The sequence below is a fragment of the Lobosporangium transversale genome (genome assembly GCF_002105155.1).
Source record: "Lobosporangium transversale strain NRRL 3116 chromosome Unknown BCR41scaffold_15, whole genome shotgun sequence".
Lineage (NCBI taxonomy): Eukaryota > Fungi > Mortierellomycota > Mortierellomycetes > Mortierellales > Mortierellaceae > Lobosporangium > Lobosporangium transversale.
Window position 1 is genome coordinate 719,990 of NW_019028993.1, and position 20,555 is coordinate 740,544.

Sequence of the window (20,555 nt, forward strand, 5' to 3'; positions counted from 1 at the left end):
ATGACATGAATATTAAATGTATATCATGGCTAAATATGTTAACACAACGTTTTTTTTTTTTTTTTTTTTTTTTTTTTTGTTCTCCTAGTATTTAATTAGAAGCCAAGATCGGGAAGAGGGAACCGTTTTTACTAACTTTCATTGTCATCCTGCAATATAGGGGACCCGCAATTAGAATATAGAGCAGCGCCTCCAGAATGGAAGTCACAAAAAAAAGAAAAAAAAATACGCTCAAACTGCTGCGGCTTCAGCAGACAGTTCACAAAAAAAATCACCGCACAACATAACCGAGACAATTAGGAAACAGGAACTAAACTAATTTGGGTTTTACCTGGGAAGGGTATAAAGATCCTGATTTTGCCGTTGTTGTTGAGGATGCTGGTATACTTTATCTGTTTTCACTTAAAATGCCATTTCGTGCTGAATGTTGCTGTATCAGAAACCAGTATTAAAATGAGATAGTAATAACTATGAAAAATAGGAAAATATAATAAAGCAATAAAAAAAAAAAAAAAAAAAGCGTTGTGTTGTAAAGTAAGGGTGCAAGGAAATAGCTGGCAAGCCGTAGATCTTTAACTGTGTAGATGAATGTGTATATAGAAGGTTCTTTTCTCTGCTCTTTCTTTTCTTTTTTTTTTTCTTCCTGGGTTCTATAGAGCCTCTTGCTTGATGGGAATGATACAAAGATGATTTTTCAGTTTTTAATTTTTTTTTTTTTTTTTTTTTTTTTTTTTGGAGGAACGGCTCCCTTTTTATACTAGAACGGTTTCTTAAAGTGCTCAGCTGCGGTAAGAATTGTCCTTGTACTCATCAAGACTCATCTGCATACCAATGATGCTACTCTAAAACTCCTTTTTGAATAACAGGCTTGCTTTTTTTGGGTTCAGAAAGTAATCTTTGTGTACATTTACCTTTTTTTCTTTTTAAAAAAGCGCGGCACTGCAGGGGCTGTAGTTGTTGAATGTGCCCCCTCTCTCATACACACACTCACCCTCCCACACAAGCATTCAAACATTTATGCATTCCTCTAGACTTTGCTTGGCCTCGCCTTTTTTTTTCTAGTTTATTCTGTACTCCGGTCTGTTAACGTCTAAACAAATTGATCTGGTAATCTCCCTCTCTCTTTACTCCTTTTCAGCTGTTATTGCGTACTGTGTGTACACTCTTTGGTCCAATCGTCTGCGTGTCTCTGCTCGCAGTAGATATGACTGTGTATGTCGAATGCATCCTAAAAAAATCTCCCAAACCTCTTTTTCTCTCTCCACGGACTCGCTTTCGTCCCTCTGATAAAAAAAATGTTCCACAACCAGTAACCTGCAGGCTGAGCAGTTAAAATTCTTTTGGAGCTGTGCACAGTTAGGGAAAGAGGCCCTCTCTGACCTCTGACCTCTGACCTCATCCCCTCCCTCGCCACAGAAAAGCATCATTTATAAACATTTGTATACATTCTCCCTCTATTTTTTTTTTTTTTTTTTTTTTTTTCCTTGCCCTTCCAAACCTTCGACCTGGTCACCATTCATGCAAAGGCAAATGTAAAATGTAACATTCACTTCTCCTATCGTCCATTGGATTTTTTAAACTCAATATCTTATCTCAATGGAACGTTTACTGGATGAGTATTGTAAACATGCAATTGTAATTTTTATTTTTTTTATTTTTTTTGTTTATGCGATCTGTGTCTGGAACACAAAGACCTCACCTAGTCTTGGGTCTCCCTGAATTTAGTTAATTGCATTAATGCAAGGTTTAGGGCTCTGGTTGACATACCTTTTTTTTTTTTTTTTTTACCACTGCTGAATCGTCATTGAGAGACCCTTTGTTGTCGATCCTCGATTCTTGGCAGAAAAAAAAGAAAGGACGAAATCCTATTGGATGACAGGACAGGAAAAGTACATGTACTCTTTAACACGACAATCGACTAAAAGAAAAAAAGGAGAAAGCCCAACTTTAAAAGAAAAGGATAGAAAGACCCTTTCGGAGAGATCTCCGAATACTTTATTTCAGAGATAATGCAATGCAATCGAGACCACAAAAAAAAAAAAAAAAAAAAAAAAGGACCCTTTTGCATTTTTGCAGGTGAATAGATGTGTGTGTGCGCTTGCGTCTGTGTTTGTGTTTGTGTTTCTGTCTTCGGCAAGTGGAGAATGTGTCGAATGTGAATGTGTGCATGTTGTTGTGTGTGTTTGTGTGGGCTGTGGCATTCGATCTTAATTGCATTAATGCACTATGACATGCTTGAGAACAGTAAGCGAGAGTAGAACCAATTTCCTCTCCTTTTGTCTTTCTTCTGTCTGTTGACCTTCCTAACCAATGTCCTTTCCTATTCCCTTCTTTGTGCAAAAGGGTCTTTTTTTTTTTTTTTTTTTTTTTTACTTTTCTTCGGCAACTTTCTTTTTTCTTTTTCTGTGCCAAAACAAAAAATTGAAATTTTACTTTGTGCTTTGTGCTTTGCTTCCCCAATCGGTCAGACACCCGTAAAAAGACCCTGGGCTGTCCTTACTGGTAAAGTTACAGCCTGCCGAAGTTGTTGCGTTTGATAATGACAGCAGTTTTGTTGCAATATGGGGCTTCTTTTTTTTTTTTTTTTTTTTTTTCTTTTTTTTCTTTTTTTTTGCTACCACTATTGTCACCATTTCTACGGTTACTACGACAATGTTATGCATATGCATTGATACAGAAAAACAAAAATATGACCTTCTTTGCATAATGCATAATGCATACCAATTATTGCCCTGCTAATCAGACGACATGACACAGGGATGCATGATCAATGTGATTATTTTTTTTTTATTTATTATTTATCTTTATATATATTTATATATATTTTTACAAATACACACTTTTGTTTCTATACGAGCTCGAAGTAACGCTTTGTCTCCCAAGTTGTCACGGATGTTTCCCAGATTCTGTACTCATTTAACCTCGTAGCCCCATAATGATCCACAAATGCGTCGCCCAAGACCTTCCTAGCAAGTGAATCTGGTGCAAGCATAGCCTCAGCAGATTCCTTTAATGACTTTGGTAGGCGTTCGTTCTTGGCATTGGCGTTGGTACCACTGTTTTGTGTTGTTGCTGTTGTTGTCGTGGGTCCTACGGGCAGGGGCAGTTTGTTCTTGATACCGTACAAACCCATTGCTAAACAGGCAGCAATAGCTAAATGAGGATTGATATCCGCACCACCAACGCGCATCTCGAGACGAGTACCTTTTGGATCACATTGAGGTGGCCCAATCACCCGAATGGCAGAGACACGACTCTCGATCCCCCAGGAGACTGTGACGGGTGCCCAGTAATTCTCCACTAGACGCTTATAAGAGTTGATGTTGGGCGCAAGAATAGCCATGATACTTGGCAGTCCAGTCAGGAGCCCTGCAACGAACCACTTCATCACCTGACTCATATATTGGACTCCCTCAACAGTTTTCTCCCACTCTGGTCTGTCCTGGCCCTCTGTTGATGCCGCTGCTCCTTTTTCTTCTTCACTATCGCTGTTAAGGCCGGCAGCAAAGAGGTTGGTGCGGGAAGCAATATCACGTAGCGAGAAGTGAAGGTGTCCTGAGCACCCAGGTTGATCAGTATATGGTTTTGCCATGAACGTAGGCATGATTCCATGTTTAATGCCCAGTTGCTTCGCGGATAATTTGAACAAGCTGGCCATATCAGCCATCCTAACCGCAGTATCATACGACAGTGCTGCTTCAAACACTCCAGGACCTGTTTTTCATCACAAAAAAAAAAAAAAAAAAAAAAAAAAAAGAGTATAATTGGAGAGGACAGTAAGTGGTGTGTGAAAAGATCCAGTTTTTTTTTCTTTTTTTTTTTTTTTTTTTTTTTTTTACTAGTTTCATTCCCAAGCCCCGAGTATTATTTTTTCCCACGAAAAAATAGAATTGGAATATAATGTACCTGTTTCTGTATGAAGACTCTCAATGTTGATGTCAAATTTCTTGCATTCATCAAAGATGTCATAAAAGTATTCCTGATTTAAGGATGGGCGAAGGAGAGAGTAGCCGAACATCCCTGGTGTCAACTTTTTTGGTTTAGTATGCCCCTTCGCCTCCAGTGCTTCTGGTGATTCTGTTATAATTAGATATATAAAAAAAAAAAAAAAAAAAAAAAAAGAAAAAAAGAAAGAAAGAAGGTTAAAAATCAAGACATTTTACATCGTTATCACCCATCTCCGCGTCATAGATGAAAACTGTGGTGTTCTGTCTGATGTTCCATGTCTTTGATACTTTCCTCATGAAGGAAAAATAAAAAAAAAAAAAAAAAAAAAAGCAACCGGAATATATTAGCAAGCTAATTTACCTTTGAAGTTGAAGAATTCGAATTCTGCTCCACACATGGCTTCCCAGCCCATTGACGCCAATTCATCTGTTACTCGTTTAAGGACACTGCGAGGACAGACAGCGAGGGGCTCGTTTGTAGCAGGGTCTAGGAATGACAATAAGAAAAACGGGATGTTGTTCTCCCAAGGAATGCGTCTGAAAGTTGAGAGATCAGGTACAGCAATAATATCTCTGTAGCCTAATTTAGTTCATGTAGCCAAAACACAAAAATTAGTTTTTAGTCAAATATTTGATGTCGAATTGAGAGGACAAAAGACAGAGAGAAGCAACATTCTTTTGTTTACCATTTGCTGCATTCGAGACACTTAGTTCCTCAGGGTAGGTCTGATCATGCATATCCCAACCAAAGATGACAGAACAAAAGCCAAAGCCAGATTCAAGGACTGACAAGAACTTGGACTTTGCCATGATTTTGCCACGAAAGATACCGTCCAGATCTATGCCAGCGATCTTGACACGATGATCTTTCATGAGAAGTTTTGTGAAGACTTCTGTCTTTGACATTTGATTGGGATCTTGAGACATCCTTATCTGAATGATGGAAATAAAGATTTAAAGAAAGAAAGAGAGAAAGAAAGAAAGAAAGAAAGAAAGAAAGAAAGGACCACTTTTGAGGCTCTGATGATGGAGGAAAAAAAAGTAGAGATGTAATAGTTACGGAAATAAGAAAGAAAAGAAAGAAGGAGAGAGAGGGAGGGAGAAGTATAAAAAATCATTTTTGTAGACGCGGTTTTTTATTTTATTTTATTTTTTATTTGGATGATGATGTAATGAAGGAAGTTGATAATGGTATACACATAATTGACGCGAGAGGCACAATGCAATCATGCAGGTCGTAAGATCGCGACCCAATTCTTTTATTTTGTTCCTGAACAGTTTGGAAACGGGAATATTTTACTCTCTCGACGACGGGTCCCGCGTCTTTTTTTTCTCAAAAAAAAAAAAAAAAAAAAAAAAATATGCAGGCATGAATTTAGCAATGTGTTCCCGCCAAAGAAATATTGCATGGTTTGCATTGCTAAAAAAAAAAAAAAAAAAAAAAAAAAAAAAAAGTCAAAAACTTCTTTATTTTGTTTGCTTTGTCCAAAGATGGAAATAGCTTTATTTATTTTATTTTATTTTGTTATAGATATTATATTATGACTATTTTCGTTAATATCCATTATCTCCTGTCATTCCATCTTTTGTAGACATCTGACAAGGTCCAAGGGAGCCGGCTCCCCTTGATGTCATTTGATCTTCCCTGGAGACATCACGTGGAGCAACGAGAGCAAGCAGAAATAAGAAACTCAATATTAGAATATTGAATATTGAGCAAAAGAAAAAGAGCAGAGCCACAATTAAAAAGCCGAGAGGATTGCTTATGATTTGATGTTTGATGTTTGGTGTTTGATGTTTGATGTCTGATGCTTAATGTTTGAAGAAAGAGAGAGAGCGTGAAGTTGATGGTCAATCGCTCAAACAAGTCTCTCTTTATCTCTTGATCTCTTTTCGCTCTTGACTCGCTCCTTTTTCTACCGTTAATGTGATGCCATGGCTATTTGCTCGCTTGCTGCAATAGACTAACAAAGCGTATGTTCCATCAAATCAAATTGTCCTGATATGATACATCACACCGAATTGGTTCATACATGGCATGTCCGTAAAAAAAAAAAAAAAAAAAAAAAGATAAAAGATGGTATGGTATACATAAACATGTATAATTTTTTTTTTAATGCATGTTGCAATGTGGATCTAAAATAGGCATTGGTGACCCATGTAAGCTTGAAGTTGTATGGTCTCTGCTCTGCTCTCAATCTTTTTTTTTTATTTTTTATTCTATTTCCCAATCTGTGATACAAGCCCTTTTCTTCCTCTTTTTTTTTTTTTTTTTTTCTTTCTTTCTTTTCTCTTCTCTTTTTTCTTTTTCCATCATCTCTACTCCATCCTTCTGATCCTCCCTCATTCCATATTTCTAATCATCATTTGCCCTCACACAGCACCCCTTGCTAACTCTATACTTTTTTCAACTTCACCCCCTCAGCTCATCTAATCCTTCATCTATTCTTTCTCACTTTTACTTCCACACTACATTCTTATAACCATGGCTAGCGAAGTTCGTAAGTACATCATCTCTCATTCTTCATCCCATTTGTTCCCGTCAGATGTCCCCATTCAATTACAAAACTAACTCTCTCTTACTCTTTCTCTCTCTCTTTTCTTTTTTGTATCTTTGTATATCTTGTGACAATAATTAGCTCTCCCAATGACCCCTCCTACTTCCAAGGCAAGCTAATCTTCCCATTTAATATTTTATTTATCAATCAGTTGCATGCTTGTCCCTCGCTCGTTCCTATCTCTATCTCTCTTTCATTGTCAACATCACCCCTCGATCGTTTTGAATTTCAGTATATGACGAAGACAAAAAAAAAAAGAAAAGAAAAGAAAAGAAAAAGAAAAAGAAAAAGAGGGGGGATCTGGTCCATAACAAAGCATTACTTGAGCAAAAAAAACACCAAGAATGAGCTGAATGAATGAGAAACACGACTTTCCTCTTTCTTGTGTATTCATAATGTAACAGACAGACAGAGTTGACTGTTCAGGATGGCATTGCTTTTTCAGCTGGTCTATAGACAAATGCTCCATTCTTAATACTGCAACCACGAATGATGGACGGGCAATCACTCTTTCAAGCTTGTTTAATGAATAAGCTATTAACAAACGCTTCCTTTTTTTAATATCAACAGCCCGCGATCAGTGGCCCTCTTCGCAAGAAATTGCAAGGCTATGTCGGCTTTGCCAACCTCCCTAACCAGGTCCACCGCAAGTCCGTGAAGAAAGGCTTCAACTTCACCATCATGGTTGTTGGTAAGTCAGATCTCTTGCTGCTCTGCAGAACAGACATTTACTACTGCACTAACAATAGTGGACAAAAACAACGCTATTTTTTTTTTTTAAAAAATGAGCCGTCTTTGCTCTCGTCCTATTCTTTATGGTGTCTGTTTTTTTTTTTTTTTTTTTTTTTTTTTTGCTCGGAAAAGATGGGCTCGCAGACCCAATCCAGGGATATTAATAAACCATGTTGTGTACTTGCTTGTTACTTGAGATGTCTTCAGAAAAAAAAAAAAAAAAAAAAAAAGGGTGGCATGTTTCATTTGGGTGGACTCATTGAAGAGAGAACCAGGAAAGACCTTAAGCTTTCAGGATTCTCAAAAAAATCGTTTTCAGCCCATAATTCATTCATCATGGACGCAAAATAAAAAAAAGAACAAACTTCCTTTTTACAGGTTTCCGAAACCACTTCTAACCTAATGACGTGACTCTTTGCTTTTCTTGGACATTTTCATTAGGTGAATCTGGTCTTGGCAAGTCAACGCTCGTCAACACCTTATTCAATGCCCCTCTTTACCCTCCCAAGGAGCATGTTCCTCTTTCAGATGAGAGTCCCAAGACCGTTAGCATCCAAGTCTTGAGCACCGATATTGAGGAGAATGGCGTCCGCTTGAAGCTTAATGTTGTTGACACCCCTGGCTTTGGTGACTTTATCAACAACGAAGAAAGGTAGTTTTTAAGACAGCATAAACAACACGTGTATTTTGTATTTTGACAAAGAATACACAATGCTAAAACCACTTTTTACATTTATTTTACCCTACACATCTAGCTGGAAGCCCATCTTGGAGACCATTGAGAGCCGGTTTGACGCATATCTTGAGCAGGAGAACAGAGTCAACCGCAGCAAAATCACTGACACCCGTGTTAATGCCTGCTTATATTTCATTGCCCCTACTGGTCATTCTCTCAAGTCTCTTGATATTGAGTTCATGAAGCGTCTTCACAACAAGGTCAACTTGATCCCCGTCATTGCCAAGAGTGATACCATGACTAATGAGGAGATCACCGCTTTCAAGGAGAGAGTATGTCCACAACACTGTGATGCTACTACAACGCTTTTCCTAGCTTCTTGTATCAAAGACCTTTAAAATATGGACTTAAAAAGCATTCTCTTTTTCTTTGGAAATTGCTTCTAGATTCTTCTGGATATTGCTCATCACGATATCAAGATCTATCACGCTCAGCATTACGACTGCGATGACATCGAAACCATCAATGAAACCAAGGATGTCATGGTATGGGAGACCTTTCCCCACAATATTTAAAGTCTATTCTGGGCTCAAACAAGCATTTTTACTCAATGATATATGCTTTTTTCTTTCTCTTTTCCCTCCTTCCTAACGGACTTTATTTAGAGCAAGATCCCTTTTGCAATTGTTGGCTCTGACAGGCTCGTTGAGACTTCTGATGGCCGCCAGGTTCGTGGTCGTAAATATCCATGGGGCATCATTGAGGTCGATAATGAAGAGCACTGCGACTTTGTTAAGCTTCGTCAGATGTTGATCCGCACGCACATGGAGGAACTTCGTGAGTTCACAAATGACATTCACTATGAGAACTACCGCACAGAGAAGTTGCTTGCCATGGGCTATCAGCAGGACAACACTGTCTTCAAGGAGGTAGATCCTTTGGCCAAGTTGGAAGAGGAACGCGCTCTGCATGAAGCCAAGCTGATCAAGATGGAGCAGGATATGAAACATGTCTTCCAACAGAAGGTCCAAGAGAAGGAAGCCAAGTTGACACAGTCCGAAGCCGAGCTCTATGCCAAGCACAAGGAGATGAAGGACGCACTTGAAAAACAACGTCTGGATTTGGAAGAGAAGAAGAGGCGGATCGAGCAGGGCCGTCCCCTCACGCCAGAGAAGACCAAGAAGAAGGGCTTTGGCTTTGCTACCAAGTAAAAAAAACAACAACAGCAACAACAACAACAAAAAAAAAAAAAAAAAAAAAAAAAAAAGACAAATATCAACATTCTTTTAAATGACTTCTTTCCTTTGTGTCGGTCTTCTTGATTTTCTCTGGGAGATAGAGAGGAAACACATTAGTTTTAAGATCTTGAAAAGATGATCAGAAAAATCATGATTATTTTATTATTATTACTATTATTATTATTATTATTATTATTACCATTATTACTATTATATTTCTTCCCCTTTTCTTTTTTCTTTTTACAATTATAGTCTGACTAAACGCGTAATGAAATACACTACAATATAATAATAATAATATAAACTATTTCCTTGATCCAAAGCGTTAATCATTCATGGGCAGAAAGCCAGTTCGTTAACCATCTAGTCAAGAGACCCTTTTTTTTTTATAACAAGGTCACTCAGGGCTGTTGTTGTCTTGAAACCGAAACCGGCTTTCCACCTGAGAGCGATAGACTTGGTAAGTGATGAGAGTGCAATAACTTCTAAATCAACTTTTAATTATTTGATCAGTCGTAAATCACCTGATTTAATAAATACTGGCTATCTACAGCCCTTCAAACAACCTGAACCAATCAGGGATCTAGGCCCTAGTGGGCACCAAGCACTGTATGCATGGTCATCACTATAACCCACAAGGATTGCAGCTAAAGACTTTGGCACGGAGCGGAAAGAAGCATTATCTTTAGGGTTGGCAGGCAAAACATTCCTACTAGGAGAGTTTACAGTTCGAAAGACACGCAGGAGAATCCAACCAATGCTGTTGAAAAAAGGCAACTCAGTGGACAACCTTCGTGATACCAACGACCTCACGAGAGATAATACGCCATGGAGCCTCACAGTGGCGCAGGTGTAGACAACGTACACTCGCTTGCACCACAAGCACCGGTGAAATAAGGAAAAGATCTGCTTTTCCTGTTAGCGCACAAAAGGGTGCTGACCAACAATATCAGACGAATTTGGAATGATAACAATACACAAGGCTTCTGTCGCCGATGCGACTCTACCCAGCTAGAAGACAATGTGCATACGTTTCATGATAGCTCCGCTTTAAGAGCCTTTTGGAATACAGTGCACCTTAAATTCACAACACTCTATCCTACAACTCGGTTTAGCACAACCGCCAAGGACCGAATCCTCTGTTGGTCACAAATCGACATTGAGGAAGAGGTGTCACTAGCGATCCACATCCACTCGGTCGCGGTGTGGGCGATATTCGTGGCGTTCTGTCAGCTAGGGGGACGGACAGCAAGTCAAAGACGGATATCTCGAGATGATATTCGGACGACGAGCCGCCGCCGACGATTGGATACGCGCGTACCAACGAGACAAGAAGAAAGCGGCGAGACCCCGACAAGCCCAGGACCAGAGCCAGCAAGGGCCAGAGTGGCAGCGGCAAGAATCCAAGGCACCGGATATCCAAGTGACCGATGGAGGAGGACCCTCATTCAGTGCATTATTTCACCATGTATCGTCCGACTAAAACCTTAAAAGCCTAACTCTGAACACGGCAATATACCCTAATATCTGTTACCACCGAAAAACACACCCAAAAAACAACAAAATAAAATAAAATAAAATAAAATAAAAAATCCTGAGCTCACCTTCTTTCCCGCCTGTACATTGCGTCAAACGGCACACTTGCAGCAATATGCTTGCTACACCCCCTCCAAAGTTCCAGTGCTAGTTGCTGATAAAAGGCATGAACAACTAAAAGCTCTGGCACCTCGTGTGAAGAACCACCACGAACCAGCAGGGAGCTATATATATATTTTTTTTTTTTTTTTTTTTTTGATAACAAGGACCCTCAGGGTCATGGGATTTATTTTCTACACTCTATGAACAAAATGCTCCAGAAACTATAGTCAATAAACAGCTATTACTGCACAAACGACAAGAACCGCTGTATCCATGATTTCATAAACCCTGACCGCCGTGGTTGGTACTCAAAGTCCACCTTTCCGACGTGGCTTGTTGCGCAACACGACAAATTATCCGCTATCCATAGTCATCAAAAACTTCATTCCACCTAGCCGCTCCATCACGTCCAGTTTGGTTTTCCCAAGGTAACTGTCCCGGACTCGGTCATCCGCGATCTTGTAGGTCTCTTTTACATTCAGCTTCTGTCTTTGTCTGAGGGAAGGGACAAGGAAATCATTGCTACTACATCTGTGCTCCCCAACACAGTTGCTTCCTCTAGCGTGTTTGCTCATAGCAGTGATTCCACGAGCCTTTTCCCATTCAACGGCGACTTTACACCGTTTGTTCCAGATTTCTGTAGGACCGAATTCTTCTATGGCCTTGACAAAGCGCCCTGCCATATATGTAGCTATCCTTGTTGTTGTCTTGAAGCCAACTTTCCAACTCTGAGCAATGGACTTGGGCGTAAGTCCATGGTAAATGTCCTGCACAGACCAATCTGGTGTGTGCTCTCTCTCACCATAGCGTCGTACTTCTCGCACACCATCGATATGCATCTCTAGAGTTTTCCAAATGTAATCCTCCTCTACCGCAGTAAAAGTTGGCTCTTTTGTCCTTGGTGGGTCTACACCTCTCTCTCTGGCCCTTTGTGCTTGCTCCTGCACTGCTTTCAACTCTTCCCTCCATGTCCTCTCCCCTATCACATTCACATTTTGGATTATCTCCTTCCACTTCTCGGCCTGAGTCTCCATCGTCCTTGGACATCTCCAGATGTGCGATGTGTCTTCATCCTCTGTCCCACACACTCTGCAGTTGCCGTCTTCATAAAGGTCTGGCCTCCAGTGTCTCATATATGACTGTGTGGGCAACATTCCATGGAGTTTCTTGATCCTGTGCGCTCGCTTTTGGCAGTCCGCTGGGCTGGTGAAGAGTCCTTTCGGTAGGTTGCTACCATGAACAATGTTCATAGTAGCTCGCCAATCAATTTTTGTCCAATCCTTAACATGCTCCTGCGTCCTGTTCTGAACGACCCAAGTGCGATGTGTGCGAGTTGTTGACTGTAACTTAAGGATCTGCCTTAAGTCATCTTCCGCCGGTATGCCGTTGAACTTTGCATGGCAATACATGTCATTATGCTCCGTTATGTTGATATCCCATAGCTCGCCATAATATCCATGTTTTGCTGCTTCGTCCGCTTCTTCGTTCCCTCGGTTGCCGGCATGTCCTTTGACCCACTCGACCGTGACTTCCGATCCTTGTTGAATAAATGTGTTGTGTATAGCTGCCCACCATACTGCATACGGTGATCTAATACGTTGTCGCAACGTGCTATCCACTCTGTCTCGGACCAATGCTCGGAATTGAGTTACAACTGCGCTGTTATCAAGTCGGATTGTCATAGGTCTATTTCGTGGGCTGATAAGTATCCCTGCCAACAAACCAGATAGCTCTGCCTTTGTCGAGGATGCGTTGCCTGCTACTCTACCAGATAGCGCAGTGTAAAAATCACCTTCTTGTGTCTGGACTACTACACCAAATGCCATACTTACTCTTTCAGTGCCAATATCTTTGAGAGATCTATCCGTATAAATGACATTACCCGGCTGGGTATTGTACCGTTCCCTTTGGCGTTGGATTTTCTCCTCGGTATTGGCACTAATGATAACTCCATTTGTGTCCCTGGCTAGGCCTCTGTTGACTTCAGGGATCGCTTTTAGGCACGGTGTCTCGTTGGAATCCAGGTCGACTTTTGCTCTCCTTAGCAGAGCTTGCTCGCTCAGACCCTCATATCTCCTTGTGTTCTGGGTCCGGCGTCTCCTCGCTTCTTCGCGGGCTCGCATGCGCTCGCCATGCCTTCGCTCTCGGTCCTGGTGGCGTTCTGCTCTTCTGACTATGGCATCTAACTTTGCTCTTTGTCGTCTAAGATTATGTTCTCTGGTTGCTCTGCGCGCCTCTTTCATAACAGCTTCTCGTCTCTTCTTTCGCTCCTTTTGTTGAGCCAGAATCCACTTCATTCCATTTGGTGCCTCAGCAGCTTGATTGGCCGGTGATACTGTCAAGGTTCTGTTCGCTGCCTCATCCTTTATGAATTGGTTGAGTGCACGAATCGCTTCTCGATCTTCGTCTTCCGTATCCCCGCCTAGCGAGCTGACATAACTACTGTCGCTGTTGCTGTCATCATCACTGACGTCTAAGAGTGCCAGTTTCCTCCTGTTCCATTCTCTTGCATGCCTACCCACATAATCGCTGTCGAAGCAAAAGTTTTGAAGTTGGTTGAACCAGAATGGCGAAACTTTAGGCCCTCCGTAACGGGTCCTGGATGCGTGCCATGAGATCATGTCCTCCTTATCGTCCGTAAGTGTTTGATCCACAAAGTATACCATACGCTTGATGAGCGCCTTCCATACGTCTGGTGATTCTCCGTTTAGCCATTTCCATGTCGAGAGAGCGTTGTGTGGGAGACCAAATTCGGCTGCGATCGATAGGTCGAAAGTAATGTTACGATTCTTCATTTCTTCACAAACATTCGATATAAAGTTATGGCGATACTTTTTGACACGATGTGGCTCCAAAGTTGGTGAGACTTCCATCTTATTCCTGTGCTGCAGCATCAGTACTCGTGTCCGACATATCCGTCCCATTACATCGCTGTCATTAAGTCGAAGCGCCAGGGTAGATATTTGTTCTTCCGCTTGAGCGTTCGCCAAGTCTTTAGTGGCATACAATCTATTGTGGTTCATAATACTGTTTGCCGTAGTTGATGGCATACGTGCTTTCCGCTTACACAGTGACATATACTTACCAGTCATCTTCTGTAGGAACGTTGGTGGCAGCATTTGGGCCGAAATCCTATATAGCACCTTTGGGATGAGCACATTATTGACAATATACGTTGTCTGCCGATCTGTCAGGGCTTTGGACCGGAAAATGTTACAGGTCGTTTCTATTTCCTGCTCCACTATTTGCTGTGTTGCTGTTGGATTTCCTGTTGCTGTGACCCAAACACCAAGAATCCGTACTGATTCATTCTTTTCCACTGGTCGGATCTCTTCTGTAGGTGTCCCAAATTTCAGCGTGCTCCTCCTATCCTGCTTGCTGTTGATACAAATGACCTGCGTTTTCTTGGCGTTCACTTCCACCCCGTTAAGAATGAAGAATGTCGTTGCAATGTCAAGTATCTCCTGCATATGTGCTTTGGAGTCCGATATCCATGTAGTATCATCCACGAAAGCAAGGCCAGCAACTGATGGTGTCCCTCTTGATCCCTCTAGACTATATCCAGTGCTATTGTCCATAATTTCACACAGGAGTGCATCATACAGTGGTCATCAAAAGTCATTCAATGAATTAGGAATTTCGACATTCTCATTCCTTTCTCCAATTTGATCTTGCTTGTCGCTAATGAAACTTACGTAGCGAGTTTGACCATCGACAACGTCACTCCTACTACAATGTCAATGAGCTCCTGTTGCTAATTGAAAATTTAGATGAATGCCAATTATTGGCATCTCATTGAATGACATTTGAAGAAAATCAGCAGCTTTGCTTTATTTGTTTTTTTTTTCTGTTCTTCAGTAATGTGTACGACCTCCTTTCATGCGATGTAGCTCCTCTACCCTTCGTGGCATACTTTCATATAGCTCATCAAGGAAGTCAGGTGGAATAGATGTCCAGATATCCTGTAGTCTTTCCCATAGTTCATCCAGATCCTTTGGTACCTTCTCATATCCCTTGAGCCGATGATCCATGTAGGCCCATACATTCTCGATAGGGTTGAGGTCAGGAGAATTTGGAGGCCACTCCAAAGTGGTAATGTGTGACTTAATTAAGAACTCTTTAACCATCCTACTCGTATGAACACTTGCATTGTCCTGCTGAAAAATTAACTTTTCAGGGTCCTGGCCATACCACTTCCATGAGCCGAGGACATAATCTTGTAGAACATCAACATATAAAGAGGAATCAACTGTGGCAGGGATCCTGCAACCATCGCCTACACCATGATAAGTGATACAGCCCCACCACATAAGTTTGTTATGTGCTCCCCTTGATCTCTCTCTAACATCTCGATCTTCTAAAGTCCTGTGGCCGGGTCGCCTATATTGTGTTCTTCCTCCTAAGGACCCTAGCCTTTCAAAAAGCTTTTCGTCCGAGAACATCACTCGCTTCCAGTCATCAACAGTCCAGTCAAGGTGGTTGAGGGCAAAATTCTTCCTTTTCGCAATCTGCATTTTTGTCAGCCTAGGCTTGAATGGGCGGACATAGTTTTTCAAACCCTCTGATTTTACATAGCGTCGGGCAGTCTCTACACTGACATGCACTCCATGGCTCGATCTGATGTATTCTTGAACTGCCAGAATGGATCTAAGTTTCCCCGTATCAACCTCGCGTGCAATAACCCTCTTGGTAGCAGGGGAAACCAATGAGGGTCTGCCCATTCTGGGTTTAGGAATATTGTCCTTGACGTCCCTCCTGATCCTTATTGCCGATGAAATAGAGATACCAAGTTGCCTTGCCACTTCGCTTGTAGACTTCCCTTGTCGAAGTAAGGCCTGAGCATTTTGTACCTTTTCCATAGAAAGCGTCCTCATAATAAATACTAAACGATGTGGAATGTTAATTGTAAGTAGAGGTGTATGAAGATATAGCTGAAGGTAATCTTGGTAGAAAAAAGAGAAGTGAAAAAGTTTTTTTTGCAATCAACATTGAAATTCAGCAGAAGTCATTCAATAGGCAGGTCAAATTGAAATTGGTTTTATTTCACAATGAAGTCATAATTAGGAATGAGACATGAAAGTAATCATGAGGTGTGGGGAACAAATGCACTACCCCAAATATACTAGCCACATGCTAGATGAGAATGAAGAAAAGGAATGAGAATGTTAAAAATTCAAAATCATTGAATGACTTTTGATGACCACTGTATATTGCCTCTGCCATCTCGAACCCGGCTCTAGCGGTTTTGACGGCCTAGGTCCGTGCCACTTGTCGAACCATGCCCGTACCTTCTCTTTAACTTGCTGTGGCTCTAGAATATTCACTGTGACACCACCTTCGTCGTGCTGGATCCGGTCTATTGTCACTGTACCGCCACCACGTCCCAGCAGTTTGTCTATCATTTTCCCTGTTGCCGACTTCAACTCTCCACAGCGTTTCTCTATCAGGTCATTCATCGTCCTTGCCTTTTCCAGCTTCCTTGTCGCCTGTAAGAATGATATTGATTCTGTCCATCTGTGCTTTACTCCTCTTACCCAATCTTTCCATACATCGTCGCTATCCTTCGTGTCCGGTATAGTAGTGAGGCCTTCGATCTCCCTTTGTCCTTCTGCCTCAACCACTCGGCATTCTTATTGAATTTTTTCTGCTGCTCTACCAGTGTTGTCCATCTTGCGTCTCTTTGTACTATAGATAATCCTCTGCGGATTTGATTTGCCTAGCGAGATCACGTATGAGGTGGCGGAGACACAATTCTTGCTTTTTTTTTTTTTTTTTTTTTTTTTTTTTTTTTGATAACAAGGACCCACGAGGTCATGTAGGATTTATTTAGATGTTAGCTCTATAAATGGGTTGCCCCATTACTGGAGTCGCAAATAAAGCGGTATCCAATAATCGACCGAAGCCGCATCGTCATACTGCCACAGTACTACATCCTGTTCATAAACCACGTCAGCATTGAGTAGACTTCCTTGGTCCCAGAGGACCTGTGGCACGGCTCTACTCCCTACTTGGCCTGTTGTGCGCGAAGGTCATCCTTTAGCCGCTGTCCTCAATCATCAAAAATTTACAGCTTTCCAGGCGCTCCATAATCGCCAATTCCACCTGCTGCCGGTAGCTTGCCGCCACTCGCCGGTCTGCCTCAGTCCTGATCGCCTTCACATCTGCTGTTCGTCGTTGTCCCTGGTGAGTTCACCTCTGCTACGTCTGTGCCTCCCAACACAGTTGCGTCCCCTGGCGCGTTTGCTCACAGAGGTGATACCATTGTCTCTTTCCCAGTTGACGGTGACTTTGCAGCGTCTGTTCCAGATTTCAGTCCTGCCGAGTTCCTCGATTGACTTGACAAAGCGGCAAACAATGTACCTTGAGATCGATGCTGTGGTTCTGAAGATCGTCTTCCATTTTTGTATCAGTTCCTTCGGCACCAAACCGTGGCACAAGTCTTGGACAGTCCAGTGGGCATCCTCACCCTCGTTCCTCCGTCCCATATCCACATCTTCCTCACCAAACAGGGTGCTTGCATGTCGAATCTCTCTGACGCCCTTGAACATCGCTTCCAAAGAGCCCCAAATCACGTTGTCGGCTACAGGTGTAAACGAGGGACCTCCTTTATTCAGGTTTGGCTCCTGTGTTTTCCCTTGTTTGTCTTCCCAGAGCTTCTTCTCCTTCACTAATGCTCTTTTGCCATCCTTCGTGATGAGTTCTATGGCCTGCTTCCAACCTTTCAATTGCTCGTCCAGTGTCATGGGACATCGCCAGAGGCGTTCTATGTCCTCCTGCTCCTGTTCACACATCCTGCAGATGTCAGTCTCATACAGGTCCGGTCGCCACTGCCTCATATAAGTGAGTGTAGGAAGCATACCATGGACCTTCTTTATTCTGTGCGCTCTCTTGTGACAATCTGCTGGGCTGGTGAAGAGGCCTCTAGGCGTGTTGCCATCGTGAAGAATATGCAGGCTTGCTTTCCATTCTACTTCTCGCCAGTCTGCAATATAATTCCTGACTCTGTTCTGAGACGCCCACAAGTAATGTGTTCTCACTGCTGATTGGAGTTTTAGCAGGTGCCTAAGATCATCCTCCACCACCTCGTTCTCGAAAATAGCGTGACAGCGCAGATCGTTGTGTTCCAGTCCTTTGATTGTCCACATTTCGCTAAAATGAGCATCTTTGGCGGCTTGGTCTGCCCTTATATTGCCTCTATTCCCAGCATGGCCCTTGACCCATTTCACAGTTACCTTCCTGCCATGCTTAAAGAGCGCTCTCGAAATAGCTGCCCACCACACTGCGTACTTGGATCGCAATCGCTGCCGTTCAGTGCTTGTTTCTCGCTTTTGAGCAAGGCCCTTGAACTGAACCACCACCGCCATGTTGTCTATGTAGACAGTCGTTGGAACGTTACGGGGACTGACTAGGATGGCTGCGTACAGTCCTACTAGCTCTGCCTTGGTGGATGAAGCATACCCATCGACTCTACCTGAAACTACATTTGAGAAGCTTTCTGGGCCTATCTGAGCCACCACTCCGAAAGCCATCCGCGCCGCCCTTCTTCCTGCCTCTTCAAGGGACCCATCGGAGTAAAGTGTTAGCTGACTCATCGTTGATAGTTTCTCTCTTTGACGCAGTATATTGTCCATGTCAACCTGTGGGATCTCTACACCTAGGCACTCAGAGGAGCCAAACCACCGATGATGACCCTCTGGGATTTTATTATTCCTTGTTCTGAGGAGTCCATCTCTTCTTGCGCTTTCGTCCTGAGCCTCCTATCGAGAGCTTGTTCATCGAGTTCATGGCGTCCACGTATCTTGTTTCGCTCTTGTGCTCTACGTCTTGCTCGGTTGAAAGCCGCTCGTCGTCGCTGTTCTCTTCTTCCTTGTTCATCGAGCCTTTGAAACCTAGCCTGTAACCGTGGGCGTTCTTGACGGCGAGCTCTTTCGATAGCCTTCGAGTGTGCGGCTTCTTGCTTGGCTTGCACCCACTGTTCACGTCGCCACACTCTCCTTCTCTCCGCCTCTTCTTTTTTCCTCTCTTGCTCTATTTTTCTTAGCAACCATTGCTCCCTCTTCCCTCTTTCCAAACGGTCGCGAAATTGTAACATTTTCCTTCCTTGAGGATCTTTCCACAGCCTATGCCTCTCGTTAGCTTCGCGCTCTTTTTCTCTCAAACGCTCTCTTTTTTTCAAAATTTTCTCGCAAGTATTCTTTTTGGAGTTCGCGATCAGACTCAGTGTATCCTTCATACTCCTGCATACCCTCTTGTATGTAACACTGTACTCTTCTTTCTCTTTCCTCCCGCTGTTCTACACTTAGGGGATCAAGTGGCTCTCTGGGGTCTCTTCCACGTCACTGAGGTAACTTATATATCCAACTTCATCATCCTCATCATCCTCAGTGGGCTGCTCCTCCAACATATTGTCTTCTGTGAGTAGTTCATCTGCTCTCTCATTGTTTTCAGCCTCATTTAGCTGTTGGAGCTCCCTTAAATCTCTCTCTTCCTCTTCGTCTAGTCTCTGAAGAATGTTCTTTTTGTCTCTACACCATACTTCGATAAAGTTGTGTGTGTAAGGGACTCATGAAGGGCATTTTGAACATTGTGGAACCATGCTGGAGATGCCTTTGGGTCTCTCCTTTTCGTACGTACCTCATTCCAGGATTTGAGTGACGAATCCTCGTCTAGAGTTTGCTCAGCATAATATATTCCTCTTGCTGCTAATTCCCGCACAGGCTGGTCATCCACAATGCCATGAAGCATGTCTGCTATATTGAGAGCATTTCCAGGGAGCCCAAAATCGTTTGCTAGTTGCAAGTCAAACTTCACTTGTCGATCGGCCATTAGTTACAGGACGCTTGATGCGAAGTTGTGTTGTATGACTTTTTATTTTTGTGCGCTCTTGCAGTTGGGGAGCTGCTCGGTCCTAAGGGGCGCTTCTGGGAGGGCCAATGAGACGTGCTCTACAGATTACGTCCCATCAAAAACCCCATTGTCATTTAGGCGTAGGAACAGGGTTGATTTATCTGCTCCTCTGTCTGTGCCTTTCTTCTAAAGTTTTTAATTGCATAGAAATCTAGGGTGATGCATTATGCTGTCTGGGTGTGTGACGGCATACGGTGCTTGCTCTTACATAAGCCTTCATATACAGTCCTGACAGTTCGTTTTTTTTTTTTTTTTTGATAACAAGGACCCACGAGGTCATGTAGGATTTATTTAGATGTTAGCTCTATAAATGGGTTGCCCCATTACTGGGGTCGCAAATAAAGCGGTATCCAATAATCGACCGAAGCCGCATCGTCATACTGCCACAGTACTACACCCTGTTCATAAACCACGTCAGCATTGAGTAGACTTCCTTGGTCCCAGAGGACCTGTGGCACGGCTCTACTCCCTACTTGGCCTGTTGTGCGCGAAGGTCATCCTTTAGCCGCTGTCCTCAATCATCAAAAATTTACAGCTTTCCAGGCGCTCCATAATCGCCAATTCCACCTGTTGCCGGTAGCTTTCCGCCACTCGCCGGTCTGCCTCAGTCCTGATCGCCTTCACATCTGCTGTTCGTCGTTGTCCCTGGTGAGAGCCAAAGAATTCACCTCTGCTATGTCTGTGCCTCCCAACACAGTTGCGTCCCCTGGCGCGTTTGCTCACAGAGGTGATACCATTGTCTCTTTCCCAGTTGACGGTGACTTTGCAGCGTCTGTTCCAGATTTCAGTCCTGCCGAGTTCCTCGATTGACTTGACAAAGCGGCAAACAATGTACCTTGAGATCGATGCTGTGGTTTTG

At 42.6% G+C, this 20,555-nt stretch overlaps 2 protein-coding genes across 2 annotated transcripts; one reads left to right on the plus strand and one right to left on the minus strand.

Annotated features, from left to right (window-relative positions):
- Positions 1–2,802: 2,802 nt before the first annotated feature.
- BCR41DRAFT_335700 (putative glutamine synthetase) lies at positions 2,803–5,043 on the minus strand. Its single transcript, XM_022022000.1, has 4 exons — positions 4,634–5,043; positions 4,309–4,527; positions 3,907–4,077; positions 2,803–3,714 (listed from the first exon to the last, which is right to left on the minus strand). The coding sequence occupies exons 1-4, from the start codon at positions 4,872–4,874 to the stop codon at positions 2,849–2,851; spliced, it is 1,497 nt and encodes a 498-aa protein (XP_021882204.1). The 5' UTR covers positions 4,875–5,043; the 3' UTR covers positions 2,803–2,848.
- A 1,174-nt stretch (positions 5,044–6,217) lies between these two features.
- On the plus strand, positions 6,218–9,152 carry BCR41DRAFT_352338 (Septin-domain-containing protein). Its single transcript, XM_022023943.1, has 7 exons — positions 6,218–6,448; positions 6,587–6,615; positions 7,076–7,196; positions 7,679–7,889; positions 7,993–8,245; positions 8,360–8,458; positions 8,579–9,152. The coding sequence occupies exons 1-7, from the start codon at positions 6,433–6,435 to the stop codon at positions 9,122–9,124; spliced, it is 1,275 nt and encodes a 424-aa protein (XP_021882205.1). The 5' UTR covers positions 6,218–6,432; the 3' UTR covers positions 9,125–9,152.
- Positions 9,153–20,555: the final 11,403 nt, after the last annotated feature.

Bases quoted from the DNA above. Each gene is read 5' to 3' on its own strand.
- BCR41DRAFT_335700 (XM_022022000.1), bottom strand. From the start codon at position 4,874: ATGTCTCAAGATCCCAATCAAATGTCAAAGACAGAAGTCTTCACAAAA. The intron at 4,528-4,633 runs GTAAACAAAAGA...GAACTAAATTAG, and splicing joins TGTCTCGAATGCAGCAAATG to GCTACAGAGATATTATTGCT. The intron at 4,078-4,308 runs GTAAATTAGCTT...TAATTATAACAG, and splicing joins CGAATTCTTCAACTTCAAAG to AATCACCAGAAGCACTGGAG.
- BCR41DRAFT_352338 (XM_022023943.1), top strand. The intron at 8,246-8,359 runs GTATGTCCACAA...AATTGCTTCTAG, and splicing joins TCACCGCTTTCAAGGAGAGA to ATTCTTCTGGATATTGCTCA. The intron at 8,459-8,578 runs GTATGGGAGACC...GACTTTATTTAG, and splicing joins ATGAAACCAAGGATGTCATG to AGCAAGATCCCTTTTGCAAT.